Source organism: Leptonychotes weddellii, chromosome X, assembly GCF_054177405.1.
Source record: "Leptonychotes weddellii isolate Sample4059 chromosome X, ASM5417740v2, whole genome shotgun sequence".
NCBI classification, from domain to species: domain Eukaryota; kingdom Metazoa; phylum Chordata; class Mammalia; order Carnivora; family Phocidae; genus Leptonychotes; species Leptonychotes weddellii.
This window is the reverse complement of record NC_138385.1, coordinates 10,957,437-10,983,370: the sequence shown is the minus strand read 5'-3', so window position 1 is coordinate 10,983,370 and position 25,934 is coordinate 10,957,437. Positions and strand designations below refer to the sequence as shown.

Here is a 25,934-nt window from a genome sequence, read left to right as displayed (position 1 = left end):
TCTTTGATCTGTATTGTATATAACCGAAAGTAGAAAAGGAATTTATAAGAAATACCCCAGTATCTTCCAGAAGGAGTATATCCAATACCTGAATAATTACTATACCTGGAAAAAGGCGCATTCTGAATACTTCTTCCAAATTGCCTCTGATCTGGGTTTATTCTGACAGTATTTTGCATACATCTGAAAATCATCTTTCTGTGATAAAAAACAAATTCAAATGTATTATCAATTTGTGAATATGTGCTTTTCTTATCAAGAAAGGCTGAACAAGAATGAGTGGGGCCAAGCATTATAGGGAATGTGGCCTGAAGGACCTGCCACACTGGAGCCCTCTTTGTATTCCAAGAAAAGCATGCCCACCAGACTGAGTAGAGGGACACATAATTATCCCAGTAATTCCCTAACTTTCACTTACCAAGTCTGAGAGTTAGAGAGAGAAAAACCTTTTCCGAACTATAAAAACAGACGAATTTTTCTCATAATTATGAGCTAACAGGTTACAAAGAAACATGCTCTTTCCATGCTACTAGTCTCTCAGTTCCCTACTGAATGAAGCTGGAGCTAACTTCCAAGGTCCTTGATTCATCACTGGGGTATCATCATCATATTATAACCCCACTAGGCATCTGCCCATGCTATTCTCTCTGCTTGGAATCATCTCTCTCTGACCCTCATCTACTGGGCTACCTCCTACTCACTCTTTAACATCCTTCTCATGAGTCGTCTCTTCTAGAAAGCCACCATTTATACCTCCAGTCTGTGTAAGATGCCCCTCTTCTTGGCTCCTACAGGATCCTTTGTATATCCTTGATATAGCACAACTCACACTGAATACAATTATTTTTCCCCCTTTTTCTGTGGGAACAGTCTTGGTCTTGCTATCCACAGTGCCTAGCACAGTGCTTGGTATATTATAGTAAGCGTTCAGTAGATGGGTACTGAATGAATGAACATTATCAATAGGCATTTACCAAACCAACAGTGGTTGCCAATAACTCTGCTCACCTTATGAGAGATACAAAGATATATAGGATACGGACCTTGCCTCAAAGAGTTTTTCATCTGGTTGGGAGACAGAATTCACAAATATGTGTCAAAATGCATAGCAGGGGCGCCTGGGTGGCTCAGTCGTTAAGCGTCTGCCTTCGGCTCAGGTCATGATCCCAGAGTCCTGGGATCGAGCCCTACATCGGGCTCCCTGCTCCGCGGGAAGCCTGCTTCTCCCTCTCCCACTCCCCCTGCTTGTGTTCCCTCTCTGGCTGTCTTTCTCTCTGTCAAATAAATAAAACCTTTAAAAAAAAAATGCATAGCAAATATAAAATCCCCAAAGAGTAGCACAGACATTAAGTACTACACAAGTCCAAAGGAAAGAGACTGGTGTTGCTTAGGGAAGTCAGGGAAGAATCTGGCTATCACTCAAATGTGTTTAAAGTTAGAATATATTGAGAAATGTAATGACAAATAGTTTCTTCTTCACCTTATTGTATTCTGAGTCCACTAACACTCTCTGGGATAAGACATCTATTCGGAAGCTTTCAATGACCACCATTATCAAATTGACTCTCAAATCAAGATGGAACTGACTTTTTAGGAAGAGGAGGAAATAGATAAGCAGAGAACAGTCTAAGAAAAAATTCTAATGGAGGAGAGGTATGATTACAAAGTCTGGGAAGTCAATTGTGCTAAGCGTTCTCTTGAGACGTGGAGAAATGAGCCTCTCTGAATGATCTCATAGAATAAAAAGAACAGACAGCCCTCTGTTTCACAAAGTTCCTGTGACAGATACCCTGGTGCTGAAAGCCACACTACGTTTGAGGCTAAGCCTTTACACGTATTCGAGGGGAATGCCAAGGCATCTCTGAGGCTAAAAATTAACCAAACCAAGAATGGTTATGCGAAGGTGATTCCAAGTCTCACATCTTCCTAGCCAGGATGGTCCCTGGACTCCTGGGATCACCCAAAGGTCAGTGGTCACAAGCTGAGCCATTGAAGCATTTGATACCACGGAAGACAATGGCCATTTGCATGCTCTGGATACTTCACTGCATCAACTTCTGTAACAAAACTTGGTCTAACATTAAATACTTGCTGGAGTGAAACATAAACAAAAACATAAAGACATAAAAAAACAATACCTACTTTGTCTCTAAATCTGGTCCTATAAAATGAGCTGCTATTTTAGTGGCCCATATTTATATATTTTAAAATAATAATTAACAAACCCTTTCCAGGAAACAAGGTCCCACTCTTTCTGGAGCGTCAATGCAATTTTCCAGACTGTTCAAGAAAATGCTGTAAAAATTTCAGAGAAAAAAATGAGATAATTTTATGTGAAATATAATAAATTGGTCAACAGCCCTTTAAATAATAGGATGAAAAAGAAAATTCAATTCAGTGATTACATACTTGTTATGGAATTCATATATTTCTGCCATATTTCCAAAGAGAATATCCTTTTTATTTCTCAGGAGAGGTGGCATAAGATCAAACATCTCAGGATTATCCATCTCCGCTCTATAGCCCTACCCAAAATAAATACATTTATTCATTTAAAAAATATTCACATTAACATTTGTTTGGGCCACCAAAGCCACAGATACAGCAGAATGTATAGGGGATGAGTGGGTAAAGCTGTTGGTAATTTTAATAATCAAATCTTCCAGTACCCAAAGTTATCCATTTAAAAAAAGTTTTTTTTTAAGAAAGCAAGACAAGGGAATCATGGTTCCCCACTCAATAGGTAGAATAAAGTGACTCTCTGGCCTTCAGAGTAGCTTATAGTGTAGGAAACAAAACAGAAACCAAGCATGAAAAAAATACATTACAGGTCATTAACCTCTCCTCAAACTGGCACTACATGTTTAGGTTTTTCAGACCAAATCAATATTATGACATTTGTATCAAATGACTGTTTTACTCCTACTTTTAGTTCTTTACATCACAATCTCTAAATAGCACCCTGGGAATAATTATAACAATCTGCTGGATCCTTAAGAAAACAGCTTATCTCTTCTATAATAAAATCTGGGTTCCACAATTCTCACTACTGAGGGAGAAGCTGAACATGCACACTTCACACACACGCAGACTCAAACAGTGGGAGAAGTACCTACTGCTGGTGTATGACAATCAAGGAAGCAGATAGCAAGAGAAAACTCAACACCTCCTACTGAATGTAGCAGGAGAACATTTGTGCAGAGATGGGAAAATATCATTTGAGTCACTTACCAACAAAACAGTAAACAGCTCGCGAACATACACCCTCTCTGTCTGTATCAGTTCATTTAGGACATGGCTAAAGTGAAAAGACAATATTTATCAGTTATTTTGTTGCTTTAGAATTTTATTATGACCTTTCAATCATTCTCATTATAAATTGTCCAGCGTAAAAATGGTTAATGCGTAGGAACTATCAATGGTTTTGGTTTTATCAACAAAATACAAAATTAATTGTATGGTTTCTAGAATAAGTACCACCCACAAGACTCTAAAATACATTTAGAAGAAAGGAAATGGGGCTCAGGGCTTATTTTAAAATGAAAAAAAAAAAAACCACTTTATTTCTATCTCACTAAGCTTAAGAATCAATTTACTGGGCACCTGGGTGGCTCAGTTGGTTAAACATCCAACTCTTGGTTTCAATTCGGGTCATGATCTCTGGGTTGTGGGATCAAGCCCCGCCTCAGGCTCTGCACTCAGTGGAGAGTCAGCTTGAGATTCTTTCCCCTCCTCCCTCTCCCTCTGCTCCGCCCCCCACCACTCTCACTCTTAAATAAATAAATTAAATCGGTTTTTTTTTTATTTGTGGGGTTTTTTTCCTTCTTACCACTGAGCTGTAAGAGTTGGTTTTTTTTAAGGTTTTATTTATTTATTTATTTATTTATTTATTTATTTATTTATATGAGAGAGAGAGTGCAAGTGGGGGAAGAGGCAGAGGGACTCTCAAGCAGAATCTCAAGTAGACTGAGCACAGGGCCTGACGTGAGGTTTGATCTCACAACCCTGAGATCGTGAGCCGAGCCACAATCATAAGTCAGTCACTTAACTGACTGAGCCACCAGGTACCACAAATAAAATCTTAAAAAAAGGTGAATATTCTTATGTCTAGAATAGTAACATAATTAAATAAAAGTAAACATTCATAAAATAACATTTTATATATACATAACCCTTATAGTTTTTGAAACATCTGTCTCATTCACTTTTACCTCTTTTACAAAAGAGAAAATGAAGATTCTGGAAAACTCTAGTTAATTTTTGAGTCACACAAACAGAGCATAGGTTAGCCAGCTCTAATTCTAGGACTTCTGACATCTCATCTAGTGCTCCTTTCATCAACCTAACAGAACCCCATTTTGTGATTTCAAAATCCAAGCACATTCGCCTTCAACACAGAATCAGAGATTCCTACTGGTAGATGTGTATATGAGTATATGTCAACAAAGAAAAGATACTTCTGTAAAACATCCAAGCTATTGTCATTGTCCAAACTGGAGGATTGACCAGAACTTCTCTTCTCCCGACAACCATGCACCACTTCAATCTGAAATGATGAAAATAAAAGTTAAATTAGCATCTATGTAAGTATAGTTCTTCTTGAAGAAAATCTAGCTCAAATTAAGTTTTCTCTAGGTCCTGTGTAGATAACTTGAAAACACTAGGATTATTTTTTTCAGGAATGACTTTGATACGTACTGGTAAAAAAAAATCTGTACTGGTAAAAAATTATTATAAAATTATTTGAGGGGCGCCAGAGTGGCTCAGGCATTAAGCGTCTGCCTTCGGCTCAGGTCGTGATCCTGGGGTCCTGGGATCGAGCCCCGCAGCGGGCTCCCTGCTCAATGGGAAGCCTGCTTCTCCCTCTCCTGCTCCCCCTGCTTGTGTTCCCTCTCTCGATGTCTCTGTCAAATAAATAAATAAAATCTTAAAAATAAATAAATAAATAAAAATCATTTGAGTTGCCAAAGAGGACGGATTTAAGATACTAATTAGAATTTATTTTACACATGGGGCGCCTGGGTCGCTCAGTCGGTTAAGCATCTGACTCTTGATTTCGGCTCAGGTCATGATCTCAAGGTCGTGGGATTGGGCTGGGCGTGGAGCCTGTTTAAGATCCTCTCTCTCCCTCTCCCTCTGCCCCTCCCACCACCTTCCCCCAACCCCCACTCGAGCTCTAATAAAAAAATAATTTATTTTACACACTAAATAATGTCTCATTTATTTGGCACTTTGGGGAGGTGAGGTTAATTTGTAAAAAGTTGAGTTTCCAGATAACTAAAGTTTACTCATTGAAGAAAAAAACCCAGCTTTTTAACCTTAATGATTTTTGATGGAAATTTTCTAGGAAATATTACATGAATCCTTGAATTCTTTAACCAAGGATACACAACATCATTGACTCTCTAATGCCTCAGTGGTATCATCAGGAACATGAATGATGTGATAAAAATCTGATGATACACCCCAGGGCTAATAACATGTGGGTAACTAACTGTCTATTCTTTCTTAAAATGTTGATCTCTGTCTCTGCTCTCTGCCACATGTCAGTTTTTGCTACAAGTAACTTCCCTGGTCCTAAACCACTGTCTTATTTTGAAGGCTCTACAGGACTTGGACTGGCCTATTGAGTCAACTACATGAGACTTGTGGTGGTTATTTGTTCTTCAGAAGCCTTAGAATTATTTTCCAGGGATCCTGGCTGTATTTGGACTTCTGAGCCAGCAAAATGCCTGAACTCCAAGTAAAGGTAGTATTACTTTGTCACAAGTAGAACCCAAAATGAAGTATGAGATCTGTCAGCTAAAATGCATTTCCACAAAATATTACAAACACATGTGGAAAGGAACAAACATTTATTGACTATTTCCCATCCATTGTGCAGGCACAGTTGTAGGTACTTAACACAAATCATTGTATCCAATCTTCCCAGCATTTGAGCAAGCTATGGCATACTTATCCTCATTTTACATATGGGAAAACTGAGGCTCAGAGAGGTTTAGCAACCGGGCCCAGGTCACATACCTAATAAGTGATGAAACAGAGTCAAGCCCATGGTGTGCTACCATTATGCTCCCTCTTTTTAAGACTATGCTTTGATTCATTCTATCTGAATGTACTGACTATCATCATTTTACTACTATAACTAAGACTGATAATGGTGCATACTTCTTCACTCATCAGATAGGTATGTATCATTTATTCCTAACAGGTTTCTGAAATACAAGTTTGGAAAGTTTCAAAACATAAATTTATACTTGTAAATGCCTAAGGGTTGTGCAAATTGACTTGAATTGCAAGAACGTGTGCATTTTGGACCTCGGTTCACTAGCTACAAATCTCACCTAGAAAATGTACAAGAGCCACAGCCTCCTATTTCCCCCTGGGATATGTAAACAAATAAATCCACACAGAGGAACGTTAGGGTGCCATGAGTGGAAACTGGAACCGAAAGGCCCGTAAGACTATGGAATTTGGTATTCAGCCTGTTTCCTTCTTGAAAACAGAAGTTGTGGCTGTACAACGGGCCATTCACTAGCCTGCTCACAATGATATACAACATGAAGAACGCTACCATATGCCACGCTTTTATTCGAAATACTTCCCAAATATTATTTTATGTTTACATGAACTCTATGATGAGGGTGATCTGTTATTATCCCCATTTTATAGATAAGGAAATGGAGTTCCAGAGAACTTACCCTAGGTTATATAGCCAGTAACTGATGGAGTTGGGATTAAAAGCCAGGTAGTCACTATCACTGCTATACTGTAACCACTTGGAGATATATGTTATTGTCCTTATTTACCATCAGGAAGACACAAGGAAAATGTAGGGCCCTACAGTGATGATGAGGCTACTCTCTGCAGATACCAGAATATCATGGACAACTAAGAAGGAGTCTTGTATCAATCAAGAAATGAATAGATGTCTTTTTTGAGTCCAGCGTATGGACCATTAGAACCTGTCCTTTGTCCATGTCTTATACTTACAGGAATGTAATCAGTTATGAAAGAAACCTCCTTTTGTAGAAAGATGCAATACTTATTTAAGTTTATTGAGGTGGAGTGGGGGGAAAGAGAAGCTGGGACTTATAGATGTTTTACGGAAATTAATTCTGAACTTGAGCCAAGACCTGAGAAACTGCTCATACACCTGGGGATATGCCAGGACTGCAATTAGACACAATGCAGCAACAGCTTTTTCTTTTAGATTAAACAGGCTTCCGAACGTACAATATTGGTTTAGTGGATTAAAAATATGGTTTCAGCCTCCATACCAATTCTGCAACTACAGCCATAAAGCTAATTTTGAATTAATTAATGGTATTTACTTTTAAGTTGCTCTCATTTTGTCTCCAACTCTTCTTTCCTGGTAGAAAAATATGAAAGATGAATTTCAAGCCAGAATTAAAATCAATACTTTTAATTAAAACGCATGCATGTTTATTAAATAGAGAGCTATGAATATTCTAACATATTTATATTAGTATTTTTAAATCACACTATACAAAACAGTTGACTGGTTAGATTCATCTATATGATTTCAACTTCTTATTGAGCATCCACTTTGCTACGTCTTCACACATTCTCTGACTCATCAAAATTCCACATGATTGCCAAGCGAGCATGAAGGTGTTAGTATTTGTAATTATCTGCAGATTTAGTGTTCATTTTGACACATAAGCATTTAATCAGATTGTAGCTCACTAACTAACTGTATCCAAAAGAGTTTGGAAAAACATCTGTATTTAACTAATAACTACATGCCAGGCAGTTCTAAGCCCTACACACCCATTTTGGTTTTTAATCCTCAAATCAACCCTAACAGATAGTACTATTTCTATCCCCATTTCATAGATAAGTAAGTAAGGTTAGTGTCTTGTCCAAGAAGCAGAGGTAGTATTCAAATCTGCATAGTCTACTTTCAGAATACGTGCTTCTCACAACTACATGAAACTCTGAAGCATATTAAAATGCTAAAAAACAACTTCATCAAAATTCTAAGCTTTAATCTTTCTGTTCTTCCTGTTTCATTTCTCCTTTTTTTTTTAACATGTTGAAAGTGAAGTTATCTGTATTTTTTTTAAAGTTTATTTATTTGTTTTTAGTAATCTCTACACCCAATGGGGGGCTCAAACTTACGACCCAAGATCAAGAGTTGCATGCTCTTCCGGCTGAGCCAGCCAGGCACCCCTCCTTTTCTTTGTTTTGTCTTTCTGTTCTATTTACAGTGGGTGAGCCCCTATATTATTAAGCAAGGAGTCCAAATGTTCCTACAAACCCCAGGGCATGGTCCAGTGCAAGACCAGGTCATTTGAGTTCCTTATTTTCAGTGCTGCTAAAAAAGGCTGCCACCCACACAGGCTGCAGGGGTCTCTTCTCTCTCTGGAAGAAATACACTTTTTGCCCTTTCTTCCTTGGCAGGAACCACTGCAAGGCACACTCCGGGAAAGGCTACGCTGTTAGGTTCTCTAAATTTTATACTTCACTTTCATTATTTAAAAATATATTTTAGGGGCCCCTGGCTGGCTCTTCAGAAGAGTGTGCGACTCTTGATCTCGAGGTCATGAGTTCGAGCTCCACATTGGATGTAGAGATTACTTTACATAAATAAACTTTCTAAAAAAAAGTAAAAATAAAAATATATTTTATAGGGGTGCCTGGCTGGCTTAGTCAGGAGCACATGCAACTCTTGATCTCAGGGTCATGAGTTCAAGCCCCACGTTTGGAGTGGGCCTACTTAAAATACATATATATATATATTTTTTTTTTATGTATAGAACATAGCATAACATATGGAGATGCTGAATCACTATGTCATATACCTGAAACTAAAGTAACATTGTGTGTCAACTATACTCAAAAAAAAGTTAAAAATATATATATTTTATATACAAGCTTTATGTTTATAGCATAGTATATATAAATATGTAAGTTAGACTTAGTGGCAACTTACCACATAAAATCAATTTCTCAATGAACACTGATGTTCACCACTTTAAAGACACCTGATACACAGAGATCCAAACTTATTTATAAAGGTAACTGAGGGAGCCTTACTAATTAGCTTTACTAGTTAATTCTTTGCAACTACATTAAAAGATAAAAAAAAAGGAATATATACACAACTCATGAGGAATGCAGCTTTTTCTGAAAAGCAAGGTAGAGAAATTCATTCTTTCAACAACATAAATAGATACATGAATAATGGTGCTGGGGATACAAACATGAACTGCACACAGGCCCTGTCCTCACAGAGTTTCCAGTCTAACAAGAGAGATGGAAAGCAGGCAACTACACGAAAGCGGTGAAGACACATGGCTGGACTTGTTACCTCACAGCACGGTCGCTCAACCAAACTGGGCGCCAAGGAGGAGAGGCAGGAAAGAAAAGCTTCCGTGAAGGAAGAGGACTAGGGACAGGAAATCTGCTAGAGGAAAAGAAGCCAGCAAAGGGGAAAGGGAGAGGGAAGGAAATAGTGTCCCAGAGAGAGAACAGTAAAGTCTGATGGGCAAGGAGAGTAGAGGCATGTGAAAGGGAAAGTGGGGAGACAGGGAGACCGCTGCGGTTGTCAAGGCAACAGATGACATGAGCTTGGATTAAGGACTTGGCAGTGAGCAACAGCAGTGGGGATGGAAAGAAGCAGATTTTGTGACTGGTTAAAGGTGGGGAATGAGTGCAAAGGGGAAGCCAAGGCCCCCAGACTGGGACGACCAGGGGGAATCAGAATACTATTCACTGAGATGAGGAACAGAGGAAGAGGGGACGATTTGCAGGAGAGGCTATCAGGCTGGGCTATGTGGAGTCTGAGTTGCCTATAGGAAATTCAAGGAGGCAAATTGTAAATGGAGCTCTGAATCTTACGAGAAAGATGCAGACTAGAGCTACAGATTTAGGAGCTCAAACCACATTTTACCCCTCACAATGTTCTTTGCTAACTTCCCTCTGTATTAAGTATTAATTCAGGGGTTAAGCGACTGACTCTTGATTTTGGTTCAGGATCTCAGGATCGTGAGATCGAGCCCCGCATAGGGCTCTGTGCTCAGCGTGGAGTCGGCTTGAGATTCTCCCCCTTTGCCCCTCCCCCCGCTTGCACTCTCTCCCACTCTCTCCCTCTCAAATAAATAAAATCTTTAAAAAAATTAATTCAACAAATATTTATTGCGTCCTGCTAGTTGCCAGGCACTGTGCTAGATATAGGATTCTGTTTGATGCAAATTAATAAAAATAAACAAACAAAAACAAACAAACAAAACCAGTTTGACTTACTGCATGAAAGATTAACACAATCTGATTTGACCAAATCTTATATATTTGGCTTAGCAATTAAAAGTCTTGAAGAATTATTTAGACCTGATTGTTATAATCCCCATTACTCACAGAGCAATGAGGTAAAAAGAAACAATGTAGCATAAATGATGTTTTGGTTTACTTTAGAAACCACGATAAATAATGGGTGAAATCATTTATCCATCCATATCATTTATTCAGTCAGCTGTCTTCTTCCACATAAATACATTAGACAGTCTTAAACTGAAGAAAATTCAAGCTACTCCCAACAAACGGTTGTACTGTGGTAGACACAAGAGTCTCTAAAATGAAAGAAAGCTTGATTTATTTTAACATAGCCAATTGTTTTCCTTGGTTTCTTTTTATGGGTGGTCATTTGATGAGATTAGAGTTTAGAAGCATAAGCTACTTTTCAGATAGTCATTTTCCAAGGTAAGTTTAATGCTGGGAGAATACGGATAATTTATTACAAAAAACAGGGAGAAAGTTAATTGTGGGCAAAATTCAAGAATGAATTGCTGCTGGTTTTAGATGTCAAACTGGTTTTTCACATGGACACAAACTCAGAAAATGTACCGAAGAAAAGTAATAAAGATGGGTACCTTGGGAAAAAAGTTTACATGCTTGAAAGAAAGAGTATCCAACTCCCACTGCAGAAAAAAAGTGTAATGCCATTAAATAAGAATACTGTAAGGTTTTTTCCTCTTTGTCTTCACAGCAACCCTTTCAAGTCACTAGGCATTATTGGTCCTATTTTACAAACAAGGAAACTAGGCTAAAAGAGGTTAAGTGAACTGCCCCAGGTCACACAGCCGATAAACAGAGCCAGACATCTAACTGTGCCCTGTCCTCTGCTAAGGAATATAAACCTATCCTATTTTTATTCCCATAGCTGTGGCTCTGTAGCCCTTTATTGGTTTTTTGGGTTGTTCTATTCTTTTGTCCTGTATCTTCTTAGTCAATATTCTTCACTTACGGCACTGTTCATAGTTTCATTTGGGAGTATATTTTTATATTTAATAACTATTAACTACATAACTTCTAGCATCCTAGCTGAGTGACATGCTTTCGTCACCTCATTTTCATATGATCCATGCGGGGACTTGACCGAGGTTTTTATGCTCCTTATGCTTGATTCAAGCTTTCTCCGAATTTCAAAGCACTTCCCATATATTAATGAGGTCTCTGATCCTTCAGATCAGACAGACAAAATTTAGTTCCATGTTCACCCGTTCAACTAACTTAGGGCCCCAAAGGTCAAATTACTCTCCCCTAAGAGGCCCTGGCCCCAGAGGCAGCTCAAGGGAAACTTTGGGCAACAGAATCATCTTACTTCCAGATTAGTTCACCACCACAGTCAGGATAGCTATTTTATCCTACAGAATGTAGAAAGGAAATGGATATCACATGGTTAAAACTAGTCTACAAAGATTAAAACCAGAAAATGGACTCTAACTGTTAATTACTAGCAAAATTACTCTGTTTACCTGCACTTACTTAGAAAAGGCAATCCATTCTATTACCTAAGCCATTCACTTACTAGAAGCTAATAAGAACCAAGTAATAATCTATCCACGTAAGTAGTAAATATGTGTGTGCGTATGCACACGCATACCCGTGTGTACCAGATTCATATGCTTTCCTCCACCTGCAGAAGAAAGGGGTGGGCTTGATGCCTGTAAAATGTTCACACTCGTTGCAAAGTTGGGCCATTCAGTCCAGACTGTCCTCATTCTGTACTACACTACGTTACTATGTTTTACTGTCATACAATAATCTTGACCATGACTCCTGCCTTGTGCAACAGCGTGTAAACGTGACCAAAGATGCTTAAATAAAATTTCAATTTATCAGGACTGAAGAATGCGTTCAGTATTTACATCAAGAGTAACAGACAACAGCAGGAAAAGAAGAGTGAATGTAAGATACTTTACCATGTTTAGGTGAAAACAATGATGCTCTAGATCTCATCAAATTGTCAGAAGCAGGTACCACAAACTGGACTGGCTTCACATGCCTGTCCGTCAGGTTCTTGAAACCGGCTTGTTGGTTCTCAAACACACTTCGGATGTGTTCAAGCTTCAGTTGTACAGTCTGCATTTGAACCTGCAGGTTGCACGAGACTTCTGTGAAATACTTTCTGAATTGAGGTCATTACAAATCTTATGACATCTCTCAGACCCAGACGGTCAAAAAATTAATTTAGAGTTTAAAATAGAACTAGAAAGAATTAGGAAAGCAACAGAAAACAGATGGATGCACTACCTTCACATGGTCATAAAACCAGAAGATCTCAACCAAAACAACTCGAAGAAATTGATCAAGCAGTCATGAAATAGGTCACTGTCTAAAGTGCGTTACCCATCATGGCTGGAAGGAGTAAGGGCTGGAAAAGGAGGCACGTTTAGCACAAGAAAGCCACCAGTTAAGCACTGTCAGAGCAGTGTGTGATGTGTTAGCCTGCAAGACGTTCTACAGTTCTCTGTGTGGTGTAAAAAGCTCCTCCTAGACCCTCCTAGATGATTTGAGGCAGTTAGAGATTCGCTTGGTTGCTTCCAGAGAAATCACTTGGTTGTTGTGGCCACGTTTCTGATTTTCTGGGGTGTCCCCTAAGATCTGCAGCTAAGCATGGTTTTAGATCCTCTTCCAAACTTAAGAGTCAACTACACATTTTGGCAACAAATAGCATCACAAAATCTCTTAACTACAACGTAGTGAGAGTGCTTCATGACATCTCCAACAGGGTGGTACTGCAGTAACCCGTAGGTCTCTACCTTGTTAATACCAACGTCTGCTTGCACCCTGCCCCCAAGAAGCCCCAGATCATTTCTTTATCCCTTCAATCTCAAACTCAGTAGGAAGGCCAGATGTATGTCCACACAGCATCTGTTGGTAGTAACTGCAGCAGAAAGACAAGACATTTGGAGTAGAATGCTCTTGACAAGGGCCCAGTATTGTCCTAAGATAGCTTTAGCCCCTTCTCTAAGGATGCACAGAACGATGTATATGTAAGAACTCCTAGTACGTGAAAAGAGTTGAAAAATAATGGCATCACAGCTCAAAGAGGATTTATTCTTCATTATATAGCAAGCATAAAGCCTTGGGATGCTTTTTTAAAAAAGTCTATTTATTTTTAAGTAATCTCTACACCCATCGTGGGGCTCAGACTGGGGACCCCGAGATCAGGAGTCACATGCTCTACCAACTGAGCCAGCATGACGCTTCAAGCCTTTGTATTCTCTGAGGCTTACCAGTGGTACTAATATCATGCCTCATCCTTAAGAGAAGCATGTAACTGCAATTTGACATAAAGTCAGCTGTGAAGTAGTAAAACTCTTGCCAACACTACTGGAATTACAGTTTTAAAAACATTTGTTCATTTGAAAAAAAAAAAAAAACACCTCTTACCTTGAGTTCAGGAGATAAAATTACATCAAATTCATACTGTAGGGTATCAGGATCATAATTTATAAAGGGCAAAGCCATCTCAAGAAAGTTTTCAATGTCTCGGAGGGCTTTCTGAGCATCTTCTTTAGACTGAAACTTATCTATTTCCTGATTAGCTAGAAGGCATTCTCCTTCATCACAGCACTGACGAGCCTGATGAGCAAATCACACAGACACACACACACACACACACAACACCCATGAATGAATAAATAGAAATATATTTGTCCTTTAGGAGTGTTTACCAGCCCTGGCTTCTGTGAATCAGAGTTGTTTTCAGAGCTGTTAAAAATAAAGATATCTGGGTTCTGCCCCCAGAAATTCCGATTCAGTAGCTCTGGGCCCTAAGCCAGGCATTTCGATTTCTGCAGAGCTTCACAGGTATTTCTGAAGCACAGCCAAGGCTGGGAAGCACTGTACTTGTTTCATAACAAGGAATTCATTCTGCAGTGAAGAGTCTGACCATTCTCTCAACACTAACACTTCAGCTGCATGCTATTTTTTCCCCAAATCAATAAGTGAAATATGAAATGCCTCGCAAAACATAAAGTGTAATATAAATGTGTAGTGACTGTCAAGGACAAGGATAAAAGTTTCCCTGCCACAGAAGGAGATGTACAGATTAAAATGTTTATGTTCAGATATGACGTCTGTAAATGATATCCTCATTTTACATTCCACTTCCGAGGCCAGCTCTTCTCTTCACTGCCTAATTCTGAAAGGGGTCAGACCGCCAAGCCATGGAGCACTATCTTCCCGTCACTGTTGAATTTCTTATTGCGGTAACTATGAAGTGTGGGAGGAGTTTCTGGCTTTAGCAAAATGCCTCTAGGGCTTTGAAAAGTGTGCTGCCTGCAAACTATCACCAGAGGAGAGGATTCAGAGATGTACCCGAAACCGAAAGGAAGCCATCCCAACCAGAAGCCAAAATTCTTACAATACTTGACTTGCCACGAGTACTGCAAAGGTATGTGGATTAAATGAATGTCATCAGAGCCAATCCTTCAACGTCTTACAAATGTAATTCCGAAGCTCTCCCAGACAGACCTTCACCCTGTAACCTCTAAGAAAAAAAAATGATCTTCTTGCTCAGACACTACCTGCTGTAGGAGTTTGTGCATTTTGAAGATCCTGCTGAGCTGTATCCTTTTGGCTTTGATCTCATTAACCAAAATATCAGAAAGGTAACGTAGTTCATTGCACCTCTGGCAGATCAAATCAAGGGCATAATGGTGATTTGCAGCAAGTCTGTGTCCGTGTAATATCACAAACCGGGCCTTTGCTAACAGATCCTAATTTTAAGAAAGAAGTAAGACAAGAACTGTATGATATCTGTTCAAATAGAGAAGAAACAAGAAAGTAATTGTGAAGCAAATTGGTTTAGCAAGGCACAGAGAGTGCCAAAAATACGATTTGATGTCATACTTCTGCGGGCTCTAAGAAAGCTTCCAGTCACAGTCATTAGTTACTGCAGTGACGCCATCAGAAACACACGTATTTCTGGCACCAGAAACAGAAAATTAACGAGCCCGCTCAGAGTGTGGATGAGGTTTGCTTCTCCTGGTATGTACAGATTTAGAACAGAACTGCATCTATCCAATGAGGTACATGGGGGCCAAAGGAAAGCTAACGGATTTCATACCATCTCAGCCTTGGAAATCTCATTAGTCATCATCTACCTGACTACTTTACATACCTGAAGTGAACACCACCGGGTCTCCAAGTCAAAGGGGATCTTAGTGGCCTTGCCCCCACTCTATCAACTACTGGCATCCCCCCTCCCACCCTGGTCCCCCACTTGCTCCCGACACAGTGACTGAAATAAGTAGGTGGTCAGGAGTATCTGTCAAGGTAAAATAAGAAAAACTGAAACCCATAATGATAAAGTGACTAGCCTACCTAGCTGGCGGGAAACCCAGGGTTAAAACAGGGAGCTTTTTCTTCTTTTTTTAAATGGGTACAGTTTCAGATTTGCAAAATGAAAAATTTCGTTCTGGCAATCTGTTGCACAACAATGTGACTATAGTTAACACTACTGAACTGTATACTTAAAAATGGTTAAGAGGGGGGGCACCTGGGTGGCTCAGTTGGTGAAGCACCCGACTCTTGATTTTGGCTCAGGTCATAGTCTCAGGGTCCTGAGATCAAGGCCCGCATCAGGCTCTGTGCTGAGCGTGGAACTTGCTTGAGATTCCCTCTCTCTTTCCCTCTGCCCCTCCTCCCCCAGTTCATGCTCACTCTCTCTCCCTCCCACTTTTTCTCTCTCAAAAAAATAATGAAAAAAATGGTTATGATAGTAAATTTCATGTTATGTGGGGTTTTTTTTTACCACAATTAAAACTAAAAAAAATTAAAAACAAACAAAAACCTCAAAGTCCCCTCATTTCCAAGCCAATTTGCCTTCTCTTTCTAGTATGCCACAGAGATTTATAAACGGCCCCACAGTCACAACAACCTACAAGCATAATTCTAGAACTGGTCACCACAACTGTGGCCTCTCAAATTTCGCTTTTAGATGCTTACGGTATACCCATGAATCTATTTGTTTGCTGGGAATGCACCTTAAAAAACAATGGCCTTGCTCTCACATATAAGACAAAAGAGCAAAGCTAGTTTGTTAACTATTAAAACTATGAGTCCAAGCCTTTAAGACCAGCATAATGATAATTGTTGGCTCTTTTGATTACTTATTATCTAATCACCTATCCCAGGTACTGTGCTAAGTGTTTTGCCTACAACATCTAAAAGAATCCTCATAATCATTCTGCAAAGTAAGTCACTTTATCCCCAATTTATAGATGAAGACATTAAGGCTTAGAAAATTTAATTTACCCAAGGTCACACAGCTAGTAAGACTAAGCAGATTTATCTGTCTGAATCTATGTTTGCTTCAACTGCACATCCACATGATGGATATTTAAGGAATTAAGCTCTTGTATATTTCCATCATTTCCAAGTACCAAATAGCATTCTTTATTTTAAGATTTTATTATTTACTTGAGAGAGAGAGAGCACGAGCAGGGGTAGGGGGAGAGAGAGAGAGGGAAAAGCAGACTCCCCAGTGAGCAGGGAGCCCGACATGGGGCTCGATCCCGGGACCATGAGATCCTGATCTGAGCCGAAGGCAGACGCTTCACTGACTGAGCCACCCAGGTGCCCCCCTCAAATAGCATTCTTGATAAGACAGTTTCTAGCTTCTTCAAAATGATTTACACCTTTGTTCCTAATGGTGGGCCTGAAACCATTCACATCATCATCTCAGAAGCCACCTGTTACAACTACATGACTTGTCTGGCTCACATTGATCAGAAAAGAATACAGACCAGTATTACTAAACCAATTATACAGACTGTTGCTATGAAAGGTGGCCCATAAGGGTTGATACTACTGAAAACTATCAAAATGTAACTATTAGAACAGTGAACATCTGAGATGTAATCTTACCTGAGAATTTTCATCTAAGTTTTCCAACTTCTTTATTTTTTGTTTTACTTGACCTATGTTCCCTGTTACGTCTGCCAACTCTGCTTGTTGGTTTAACATAAGTTCGACTTCACTCACAAGCTATAAACAGGAAAAAAAAAAAAAAACAAGTCTTAAAAGCATACAAGGTATTAGGCATTTTCCCTTAATCCAGTTTGATAGGAAATGCTATTAAAAAAAATGCAACATGGAAAAATGGCACATGTGGAGAATACTTTGTTATTTTATTCCTAGAAATTGATATACTCTATTAAAATCTAACCTCCTAGATCTCAGTGTGTGCTTATGATATATAAGATATCACTATGTACATAGGCTGGCAGGTATATGCGGACATGTACAGAAGCATATGCATGAGTATATACTTGCATATTATATTCCCAGGCTCTGTGGTCAGTGGTCCTCGGAACAAAGACCCTCTAGTAGTAATGAGCATACCTGGAACCCAGAAAAAGAAACCAGGGCTCCTTAGGCAAATGGCTGGTTCCCGGGCTAAGGCAGAGTAGGTACAAGATGAGCTTGGGATATCTCTTTATGCCAGAAAGTAAAGAAGTGATAACAACAAAAAAAGTCTGGACATGTCACAAGGACACAGTAGTCAGTCTGAAACACCAAAATAGTTAAGAACAGCAAAGAATTATAAACCATTACATAACTAGGAATTAATGAACCCCAAAATCAGATAAATAAAGAAACAGGGAGAAGGGAAGACTCTTGCGCCCAGCAGCACGCCTATGGGAACTGGGAAATAGGGAGGGAACAATGGAGTTGGAAAGTAAAGACTGGTTGAAGCAAGCATCATAGTAAAGACTGGTTGAAGCAAGAATCACTAATTGATGCTAAACCTATGAAGAAATTTTGATAAGCAGCAAGATGTTTGCATGACCTTAAATTTTCTCCCCACCCATTTCCTACTAGTTACAAGTGGGAGGAAAGTAATAATACAGTGGAGAACTGGGTAATCAGAGTGCACATCAACAATGAGGGGCAGGTGGACCTCACTTACCACCAGATGCGATACCCTCAGAAGAACACATCACTTATATAGTATGCTTGCTGGGTACACAAAGATTAATCTAATCGTGAGAAAATGTCAGACAAATGGAAAATGAAGAACATCTTATGTGAAAAAAGAACTGGATTCTTCAAAAATGGCAGCGTCATAAAAGACAAAGAAAGGCTATGGAAATCTTCTAGACTAAAAGTGACTAGACATGACAACTTATGCAATACCCAACCCTTTAAGGCTGAATCCTGTACTGGCGGGGGAAGAAATGATAGAAATGACATTATTGAATCAATTGATAAAACTGGAATACCAACGGTAGGTCATAGAAAGTGCTGCATCATTGTTAACTGTACTAAATTTGCTAACTGTACTGTGGTTATGCAAGAGGATATTCCTATCCTGTATATTCAGAAATATTTCAAGTTTGAGAATATTCAAACTTTTCTGTATGGCTGGAATTTACAAATAAGATTTTTTTAAAGTTAAGTTCCTACATATATATAGAACCTATTTGCAGGTGACCATGAGACACAGATCACATCAGTGAAATTCCAATCCAAGGTCAACGACAACAACACTGATTAGAGGCAACAATGATTTGAAGAAACAAAATAGCTACAGGACAAGAATTTTGTCTGGGTACAAATTAACATATAAGTAGAGGCCCAATGGGTGTGTTTGGAAAGAGCGTGACTTTTGCATGTATTCGGTTGGGGAGGAGGGAAAGACACAAATATCTGGAAGGCCCGAGAGCAACTTGGCCTACTCTTTCCTTAAGGAAGGTTTCACAGAGAGCACCGCATTCCCAAATCTGCCGGCATCACAGAAGGCAAAGGGCTGGCAGGACCTGAGCCCCGTGTCCAGAACAAATGAAATACCAAGCATGTGAGAAAGTCATGGGTGGAAAACAGGCTGGCCACATGCGAGAGAGAAAAGCAGTGAGTTTTCCTTGGACCTCCTGGTAAAGTACTATGATAGAGACTGTGAGGAGCCTGACCATGTGTGATGTATTTTCCAGAAGCATCCAACTAGAAGGTACTTTTTTGTAACCTTTAAAATAATGTATAATTAGACACGATGCCGCTTCATACATCAGGCTTTTCATAGAAATAAATTACTGGATCCAAAAAAAAATGTTTTTGTTACGTCGTATTAAATATAGTCAGTATAGGTATATGGTATTAAAAAAAAATCAGGAAGGAAGTGGGTATTATTTCCTTGGAAAGCTGAAAGGAAATTTCAGGCTGAAAACATTTTATATGTAAAATAAATTACAATAATAAACATCAGGGTGAACGGCAACTTAGTCCTGTCTTATATGTTAGCACTTAAATGCTTTCTTATAGGAAATAAGTAAGCAAGAAAGACAACCTGGGGAGGCGGGTGGGGGGATGGGGTAACTGGGTGATGGGCATTAAGGAGGGCACGTGATGGAGTGAGCACTGGGTGTTATATGCAACTGATGAATCACTAAATTCTACCCTGAAACTAATAATACACTATATGTTAACTAACTATAATTTAAATAACTTTTTTTTTTTTTTAAAGAAAGACATCTGGGCAGGGTTCACTCACATTTGCCCCCTTTCCATCTCTCTCTGGGTATAAATGGGCATCTTGTGAGACTATATTTCTGATGATCAAGGAGTAAGAACCTCTGGCACAATGAAAAAAAAATGTTAACTGACCTCTTGAAAATCCTGCTCGAACTTCCACAGTTGCAGATACTGCTCCATTTTTAATTGGTGTTTTTCCCAAAATCCATCAAAAGCTATCTCCATATCATGTACTTGAGTCAGCAATCTTAACAAAGGAAAGTCATTAGAATTCCTTCACAACAACGATTTGTCTTGTAGGTATGTACACAAACTTGGTCTGGACATTAAGAATTACAGGCAATGTCAGACACCGTGACACGTGGTCCATGAAGAGACCACTGATGTCCACGGAACCTCTTTTACAAGCAAACTCTCTTCCAGGGAAGGTGTTCTCAGATTCCCAGAGGTCCAGGAATATTTTCCCACTTAACAGATGGCAGCAAATGTATAATTCCCTTTCAAAAGTATAAAATAAGTAACTCCAAACCAAAAGGAGTACTCACTTGTTAACAGTCTGCCAGTCACCGTTTACGTGGTGATGGTGTTCAAGCCTTGAACCGACAGCGTCTTCAATGCCAGGCACTTCCAGACTTGTGAGGAGGATTTTTCCCTCTTTGGTTACTGCTGTAATATCATTCTGTAAAAAAGCGCGATGGGACGAATTAGCCCGCTAGTCCCCTAATCTGAATGACCTAAAGAGAAGGAAGCATACACCTACAGCACGCAGAAGAGAAACAGCCGTTCTAGAACGGCCTTTACAGAGTATGTCAGTACCACAGAATCTAAAACCCATGAGGATCTCCAAGAAGTCTCCGCCTGCTGAGATGGATGTTGCAATCCGTATTTTTATACGATCTTTATGGGCAGAAGTACCTGGTGCTCCATTTGTAGTCTCCTCTTACTGGTAGAAAGTTCTCATTTATTCCATTCTACTAATATTTTTAATATGCTCCAATAAAGCAGAAGTAGCATAATGAAGTCTAGCACACTAGAAAGCATACAGCTAAAATAATATTTAATGCATATTCAAATAGAGTCTGATGCCTTTCCTACTAAGCCTTAATCATTACCAATTAGTGCCTGCCATACGTATGACGGTACTTCACGTTTGGATTAATTAATTCGTCATGAAGCATATGCTTCTTTCTATTCAGAAGGTCTTAACCTTGGTGGGTAGATTCTTCAGGCATCTAAGAGTGATCTATGACTTCCTTCAGGAGATCCAAGGGTCCTCTGAAATGTTAAGCAAAAAATTCGGGCGTACGTGTATTTGGGAACAAATTCTCCAATCACACAGCTTAGGAGGGACAGAGCTGTCTTTCCTTGAACAGTTTTACTTTTAGATTATGATTCAAAATTTCAGTTTCTCTCCTCTTCTTAATTTAAAAATGTCACCTCAAAAAATAAAAAAATAAAATAAAAATGTCACCTCTACATAGAGCTTGTACCTGTGAGTGCCCCCCAGCAAGCCTACTATCCTATGAAGGACATGAATTACTATACAGGTGCTTCTTTAGATCAATCTTTTTTTTTGTTCAGATCATTCTTAAACTTTCTGGGGAAGGTGAATCTCAAAGTACTTGGTGATTGTCTGAATGGTGACTCAGAATCCTTCACAAGCCAACACTCCAGACAATTGGGCAGGAGGGCAAAATCAACTTGCCATCTAAGGTCTATTGTACAAAACACCAAAAACTAGTACTCTGGGGGCACCTGGCTGGCTCAGTTGGCAAAGCATGCAACTCTTGGTCTCAAGGTCATCAGTTCAAGCCCCACGTTGGGTGTGGAGCCTGCTTAAACAAACAAACAAACAAACTAGTACTCTATGGAAAAGAAAGCTTGTAATCATTTAGCAATGTTTGCCTTGGTCACAGGCCCCCTGACTCCTCCTCAAGTTCTCCTTCTCCATTTCACGTTGCACCTGTGGTGGATATTAAACTAGAACACCTGTCTGCCTTTTGATTCTCCAGCTTTCTAAATGAGAGGGCCTTTTGATAAGATAAAGAATACACAATAACAAAGATCACTATGGATTTCTACTTCCGGGGCACTTAAAAACTATTCTATCAACAAATAAAGAACTTCTCAAGAGAAGGCACCATTTGCAAAGGGGACACTTACATTCAACACATCCAGGACGTTCTCCCCTGTTGTCTCCCTATCCACCAATCAGCATGAAAAGGACATACACTGAACACCTTTCTAGGAAAAGAAAGACCATGGATAACTTTTGTTTGTTAACTCTATCAGACATACCTTTAACATGTGATACCTTTCAGCACGAACTGCAAGAATTTCTTCTATTGAAGGAATATCATCTGGTAGTTCTGTCTCAGCCAGTTCGGTTCCAAAGGACTGTAACACCTGAGCCATTTCTTTCACTGTGAGAGCAAAATTTTCTATAGCCTGCAAAGAGCCAGTGATCCTTTTAATTCCATGGAAACTGACAGCGTATCAATACCTGGATCAGTAATTGTGTTTACTTTTATTTAGCTCTGACAACACACATATACTATGACCTCTCCTCTGCTAAGGAAAGTTGGCATTGCCCTTGGCAATCAATTCTAATTTTGCATCTAAGCCTCTACAAAACTAATGTGAGGTTAAGAGTCTTCGTGAATGTCTTTTACCCAAACATCTGTACTTATTTCTTGAACACCATTGAAAACAATTTCTTTTTTTTTTTCAAGTTTCTTTTTTCTAGTAATCTCTACACCCAACATGGGGCTCAAACTCATGACCCCTGAGATCAAGAGTTGCATGCCCCTCCAACAGAGCCAGCCCGGCGGCCCTGAAAACAATTTCTTAAAGATGCCATGTACTGAGAAATTTGTTTTCAGCCTTTGTTTAGGCCTATCCTATTAAACTCTGCAAGTGTAAAATTGCTTTATACTAACTTTACTTCTGAAGAGATGAGAACATCAAAGCCACTTGACATTCCTTTATTATAACTTATGAGCAAGCATTAACATTCCAAACACAGCAAAGGACAAAGGTGATGGGGTAACAAACTGGTCACAACAATTCATTCAGGCAGAAGATTTGAAATTGTGATCCCAAAAGCTCTGTTGCCCTAAAATGTCAAGTAAGGTTGTGTTGTTGATTGTTTCCAAAATTAGTGACTCAGGAAAAAAAAGGGCAACATGTAGAGACCATATAAACCCTCTGTTTCCCACGCAGCTCAAGGTTATCTGCTCTTTTATTTACAGTTTCATAGGTAATTAAAGGCTAGACACCACTAACTTTGACAATACACTTCCATACGAGTGAACAGAACTGCTGAATGACAAATAAAGATGAGGAAAAAAGAATCCTGATTTAATTAGATATCATTTCCTTCAGAAGCGTTCCCTAATCTCTGGGATTTGGAGTAAAGATTCTTATACTATAAACTCACACCTTGAGGCATGGGGCCCTTGCCTATTTGTAAATTTCTAGAACAGAAGGAATCTCTGCTATAAATCTGTCTCAAAAGCATCACTATAATGAGATTAATAATATTACTCGCATTTTTGAGGGCTTATCTCATTTGATCTTCCCAATATCCCTCTGAGCTAAAGTACTATTATTTCCACTTTATAATTGGGTAAACTGAGAATCAGAGAGGTTCTATAACTTGTGCCAGGTTGTATAGCTAACAATAGCAGTGCTACGATTTGAACCCAAACCCTTTGTTTCTTCAAGTTACTACATGGCCACAGGAGGGGGTGGGCAGAGCATCATCTCCTTATTCCCTAAGCCTTTCCTTCAATTGCCATCCTCAGTGACTCTTCATCATTTCTAGATTATTCCCTATGGAAGAAAATCAAGATGTTGAATTATATGTTCTTGAAAAATGGGAGCCCCAGAAATCTGTTTTTCCCCAAGAGGAAAAAATTCTAGAACTAGATTTAAAGGTGAATATGAACTATAGGCTCTACAGTAAGGGCAAAAGCAACATACATTTCTGAAGATGATCCATTCACTGTGACAGTACTGCAAGGTGCCGCCTAACTCAGGGGTTAATTGCTTGTCATCAATGTATGTCAGCAAATCACTAACTGAGCTCAGCATAACCACCTATATAAATAAGCAAGAAAGACACTGTTAACTGCCCTTCATGGCATCCCTCCATTCAACTGTACAATGAACTTTAGCATTCATTAGCACAAAGTTATCTTGTATAAATGGTTCCAACAGTTCTCTCCTGTACATCCCCCCACAGACGTACGCACTACTTTCTTTAAGTAATCACAGTTTTCATTTACAAAACATTTCTCTGTAAAGCAAAATTAATCTCCATAGAAACCCAAAGGCCTAATTCTCCTTGATCTAAAATTTTGCACCTTCTGAAAGAATGTTATGCCTACACCAAAGTAAAAGGGCTTTAATGTGGTAAGTTAGAACCTATGAGGAGGGACTAATCTTGGCAAAAGTATCATAATTTATGAGGACTCTATTCCTGACCCTAAAAACGTATAAAAATAGCTTTTAAAAAAAAAAGATCATAGTACTATGAACTAGCTCAGGATGTAAGTTCATGGGAGTCAAATACATAAAACACACACTCAATTTTTGTTTTCTAAAAATAAAATGTCCTGATTTTATATACACACATGCACGCATATACACACACACGTAACGTATGTGACATAGATCTTTTTCAAAAGGAATTGCTTGTTACAAACTGATTAGACTATTCCTTTATTTTAACAACAGAAGCAGAAGACTTTTAGGCGTTTCAAATTTATAGTTTGGGAAGACAAATTCTATCTTTTTCTTTTAAATGCTCTGTGAGCACAGGTAAAACATCAACAGCATGGTACAAAGTCTTCATGAGAACTAAAGAAAGAAAACATTTAAATAATATACTCTTACTGGTAATTTGAGCATGAAGTCTTCCTGGCTAAATCGAAATCCAATGTCTGTGAAAGTTCGTTGAAGAAAACTGGTAGGACGCAGAACCAAAACCAAGTGCAAGTTCCCAGGAAAGGAAACCTGCAGAAAGAAGAAACACAGGAAAGAAAGAAAAAATTGTCAAAACATGCACTCAACTGAGCACGTAGCAGAAAATATGTAATTAAAGGAAATGACTTTGAAAGTAATAAAGGCCACTAAAAGGACAAAACTTTAAAAATGGATATTGATAGAATCTAAAAACACGGAAACAGAAATAAAACTAGTGTAAGGTCATCAGATCAGACCCTCGCAACGTCCACGGCATGGAACTTTCTCACACTACAGTAAATCCCAAGTTACAAAGAATTCTACTCTTGAACTTCATTTTAAAGTTAGTCATTTGCACTTGAACTGCATTTATTCCCTGGGAAACAGAATTAGGAGGCAGGCTCCTGGGATAACCCTAAAAGCCAAAGGGAGCTTCAACATTGTGTACCTGCACTAAACGATGGAAGAAACCTGTTCTGTAGAATCCTATTTTTATTTTCATCCAAGCAACATTCACTGAGTATCATCTACGTGTCCGCTCCATGTAGTTAAGTGCACGCACTGTTAGCATTCAGTGTGCCCAAATTAATAAGATGTAGTCCCTCCCCAGCTTGCAAGAAAATGACAGTCTAATAGTGCAGTCCATCAGTAACTGTTAACTCTATAACCCAAGTTGATAAGTGAAACAAAGGAATTATAGAATAATATGCAACAGGAAGTGGTAGCACAGAGCATCCTAGACCTAGAAAGGTCAAAATGGTCTCTTTGAAGCATAAAAAGGAATTAACTGGATCAGAATTTCATTCCGGAGCACCAATGCTTCCCCCAGTTTCTAGAATACTGACAGGCAGTAGGTGGTCAAGGCATAATTGCTACAAGACAAGGAAAGCACTAGGTAAAATTAGTGAGAGAGAGAATAGTGTGGCCCAATATTAATAATAAACCACCACATATCAAATGCTTACTGTGTCAAGTATTTTGCCAACATTATCATAGAGCCTCTTCATAATAATCCTGTGAAGTAGTTAGGCCATCCTCTCTTACAAATAAAGAAAGTGAGGCTCAGAGACTTTAAGTATAACTTGCCCCAGCTGGTGAGGTCTTAATCTGCACCCGAGTCTGTGCTCTTAATCACTGTGCACTGCCCCATCTCTTCAAGAGGTCCCAGTCAGGAAAGG

At 39.1% G+C, this 25,934-nt stretch overlaps 1 protein-coding gene across 1 annotated transcript in view; it reads right to left on the bottom strand.

The window, feature by feature from the left end:
• Positions 1-25,934, bottom strand: part of MCF2 (MCF.2 cell line derived transforming sequence) — a 58,686-nt gene that overhangs the window by 22,303 nt on the left and 10,449 nt on the right. The window contains exons 2-17 of the mRNA XM_081808181.1: positions 24,688-24,807; positions 23,773-23,889; positions 22,087-22,236; positions 20,334-20,467; positions 19,921-20,035; positions 17,185-17,304; positions 14,841-15,032; positions 13,702-13,893; positions 12,228-12,399; positions 10,896-10,943; positions 7,335-7,372; positions 4,458-4,546; positions 3,232-3,298; positions 2,410-2,525; positions 2,226-2,295; positions 106-198 (exon numbers count right to left, since the gene is read on the bottom strand). Of these exons, the coding sequence (XP_081664307.1) occupies positions 106-198; positions 2,226-2,295; positions 2,410-2,525; positions 3,232-3,298; positions 4,458-4,546; positions 7,335-7,372; positions 10,896-10,943; positions 12,228-12,399; positions 13,702-13,893; positions 14,841-15,032; positions 17,185-17,304; positions 19,921-20,035; positions 20,334-20,467; positions 22,087-22,236; positions 23,773-23,889; positions 24,688-24,702 (1,728 nt within the window). The 5' untranslated portion in view covers positions 24,703-24,807. The remainder of the gene's footprint in view (positions 1-105; positions 199-2,225; positions 2,296-2,409; positions 2,526-3,231; positions 3,299-4,457; positions 4,547-7,334; positions 7,373-10,895; positions 10,944-12,227; positions 12,400-13,701; positions 13,894-14,840; positions 15,033-17,184; positions 17,305-19,920; positions 20,036-20,333; positions 20,468-22,086; positions 22,237-23,772; positions 23,890-24,687; positions 24,808-25,934) is intronic.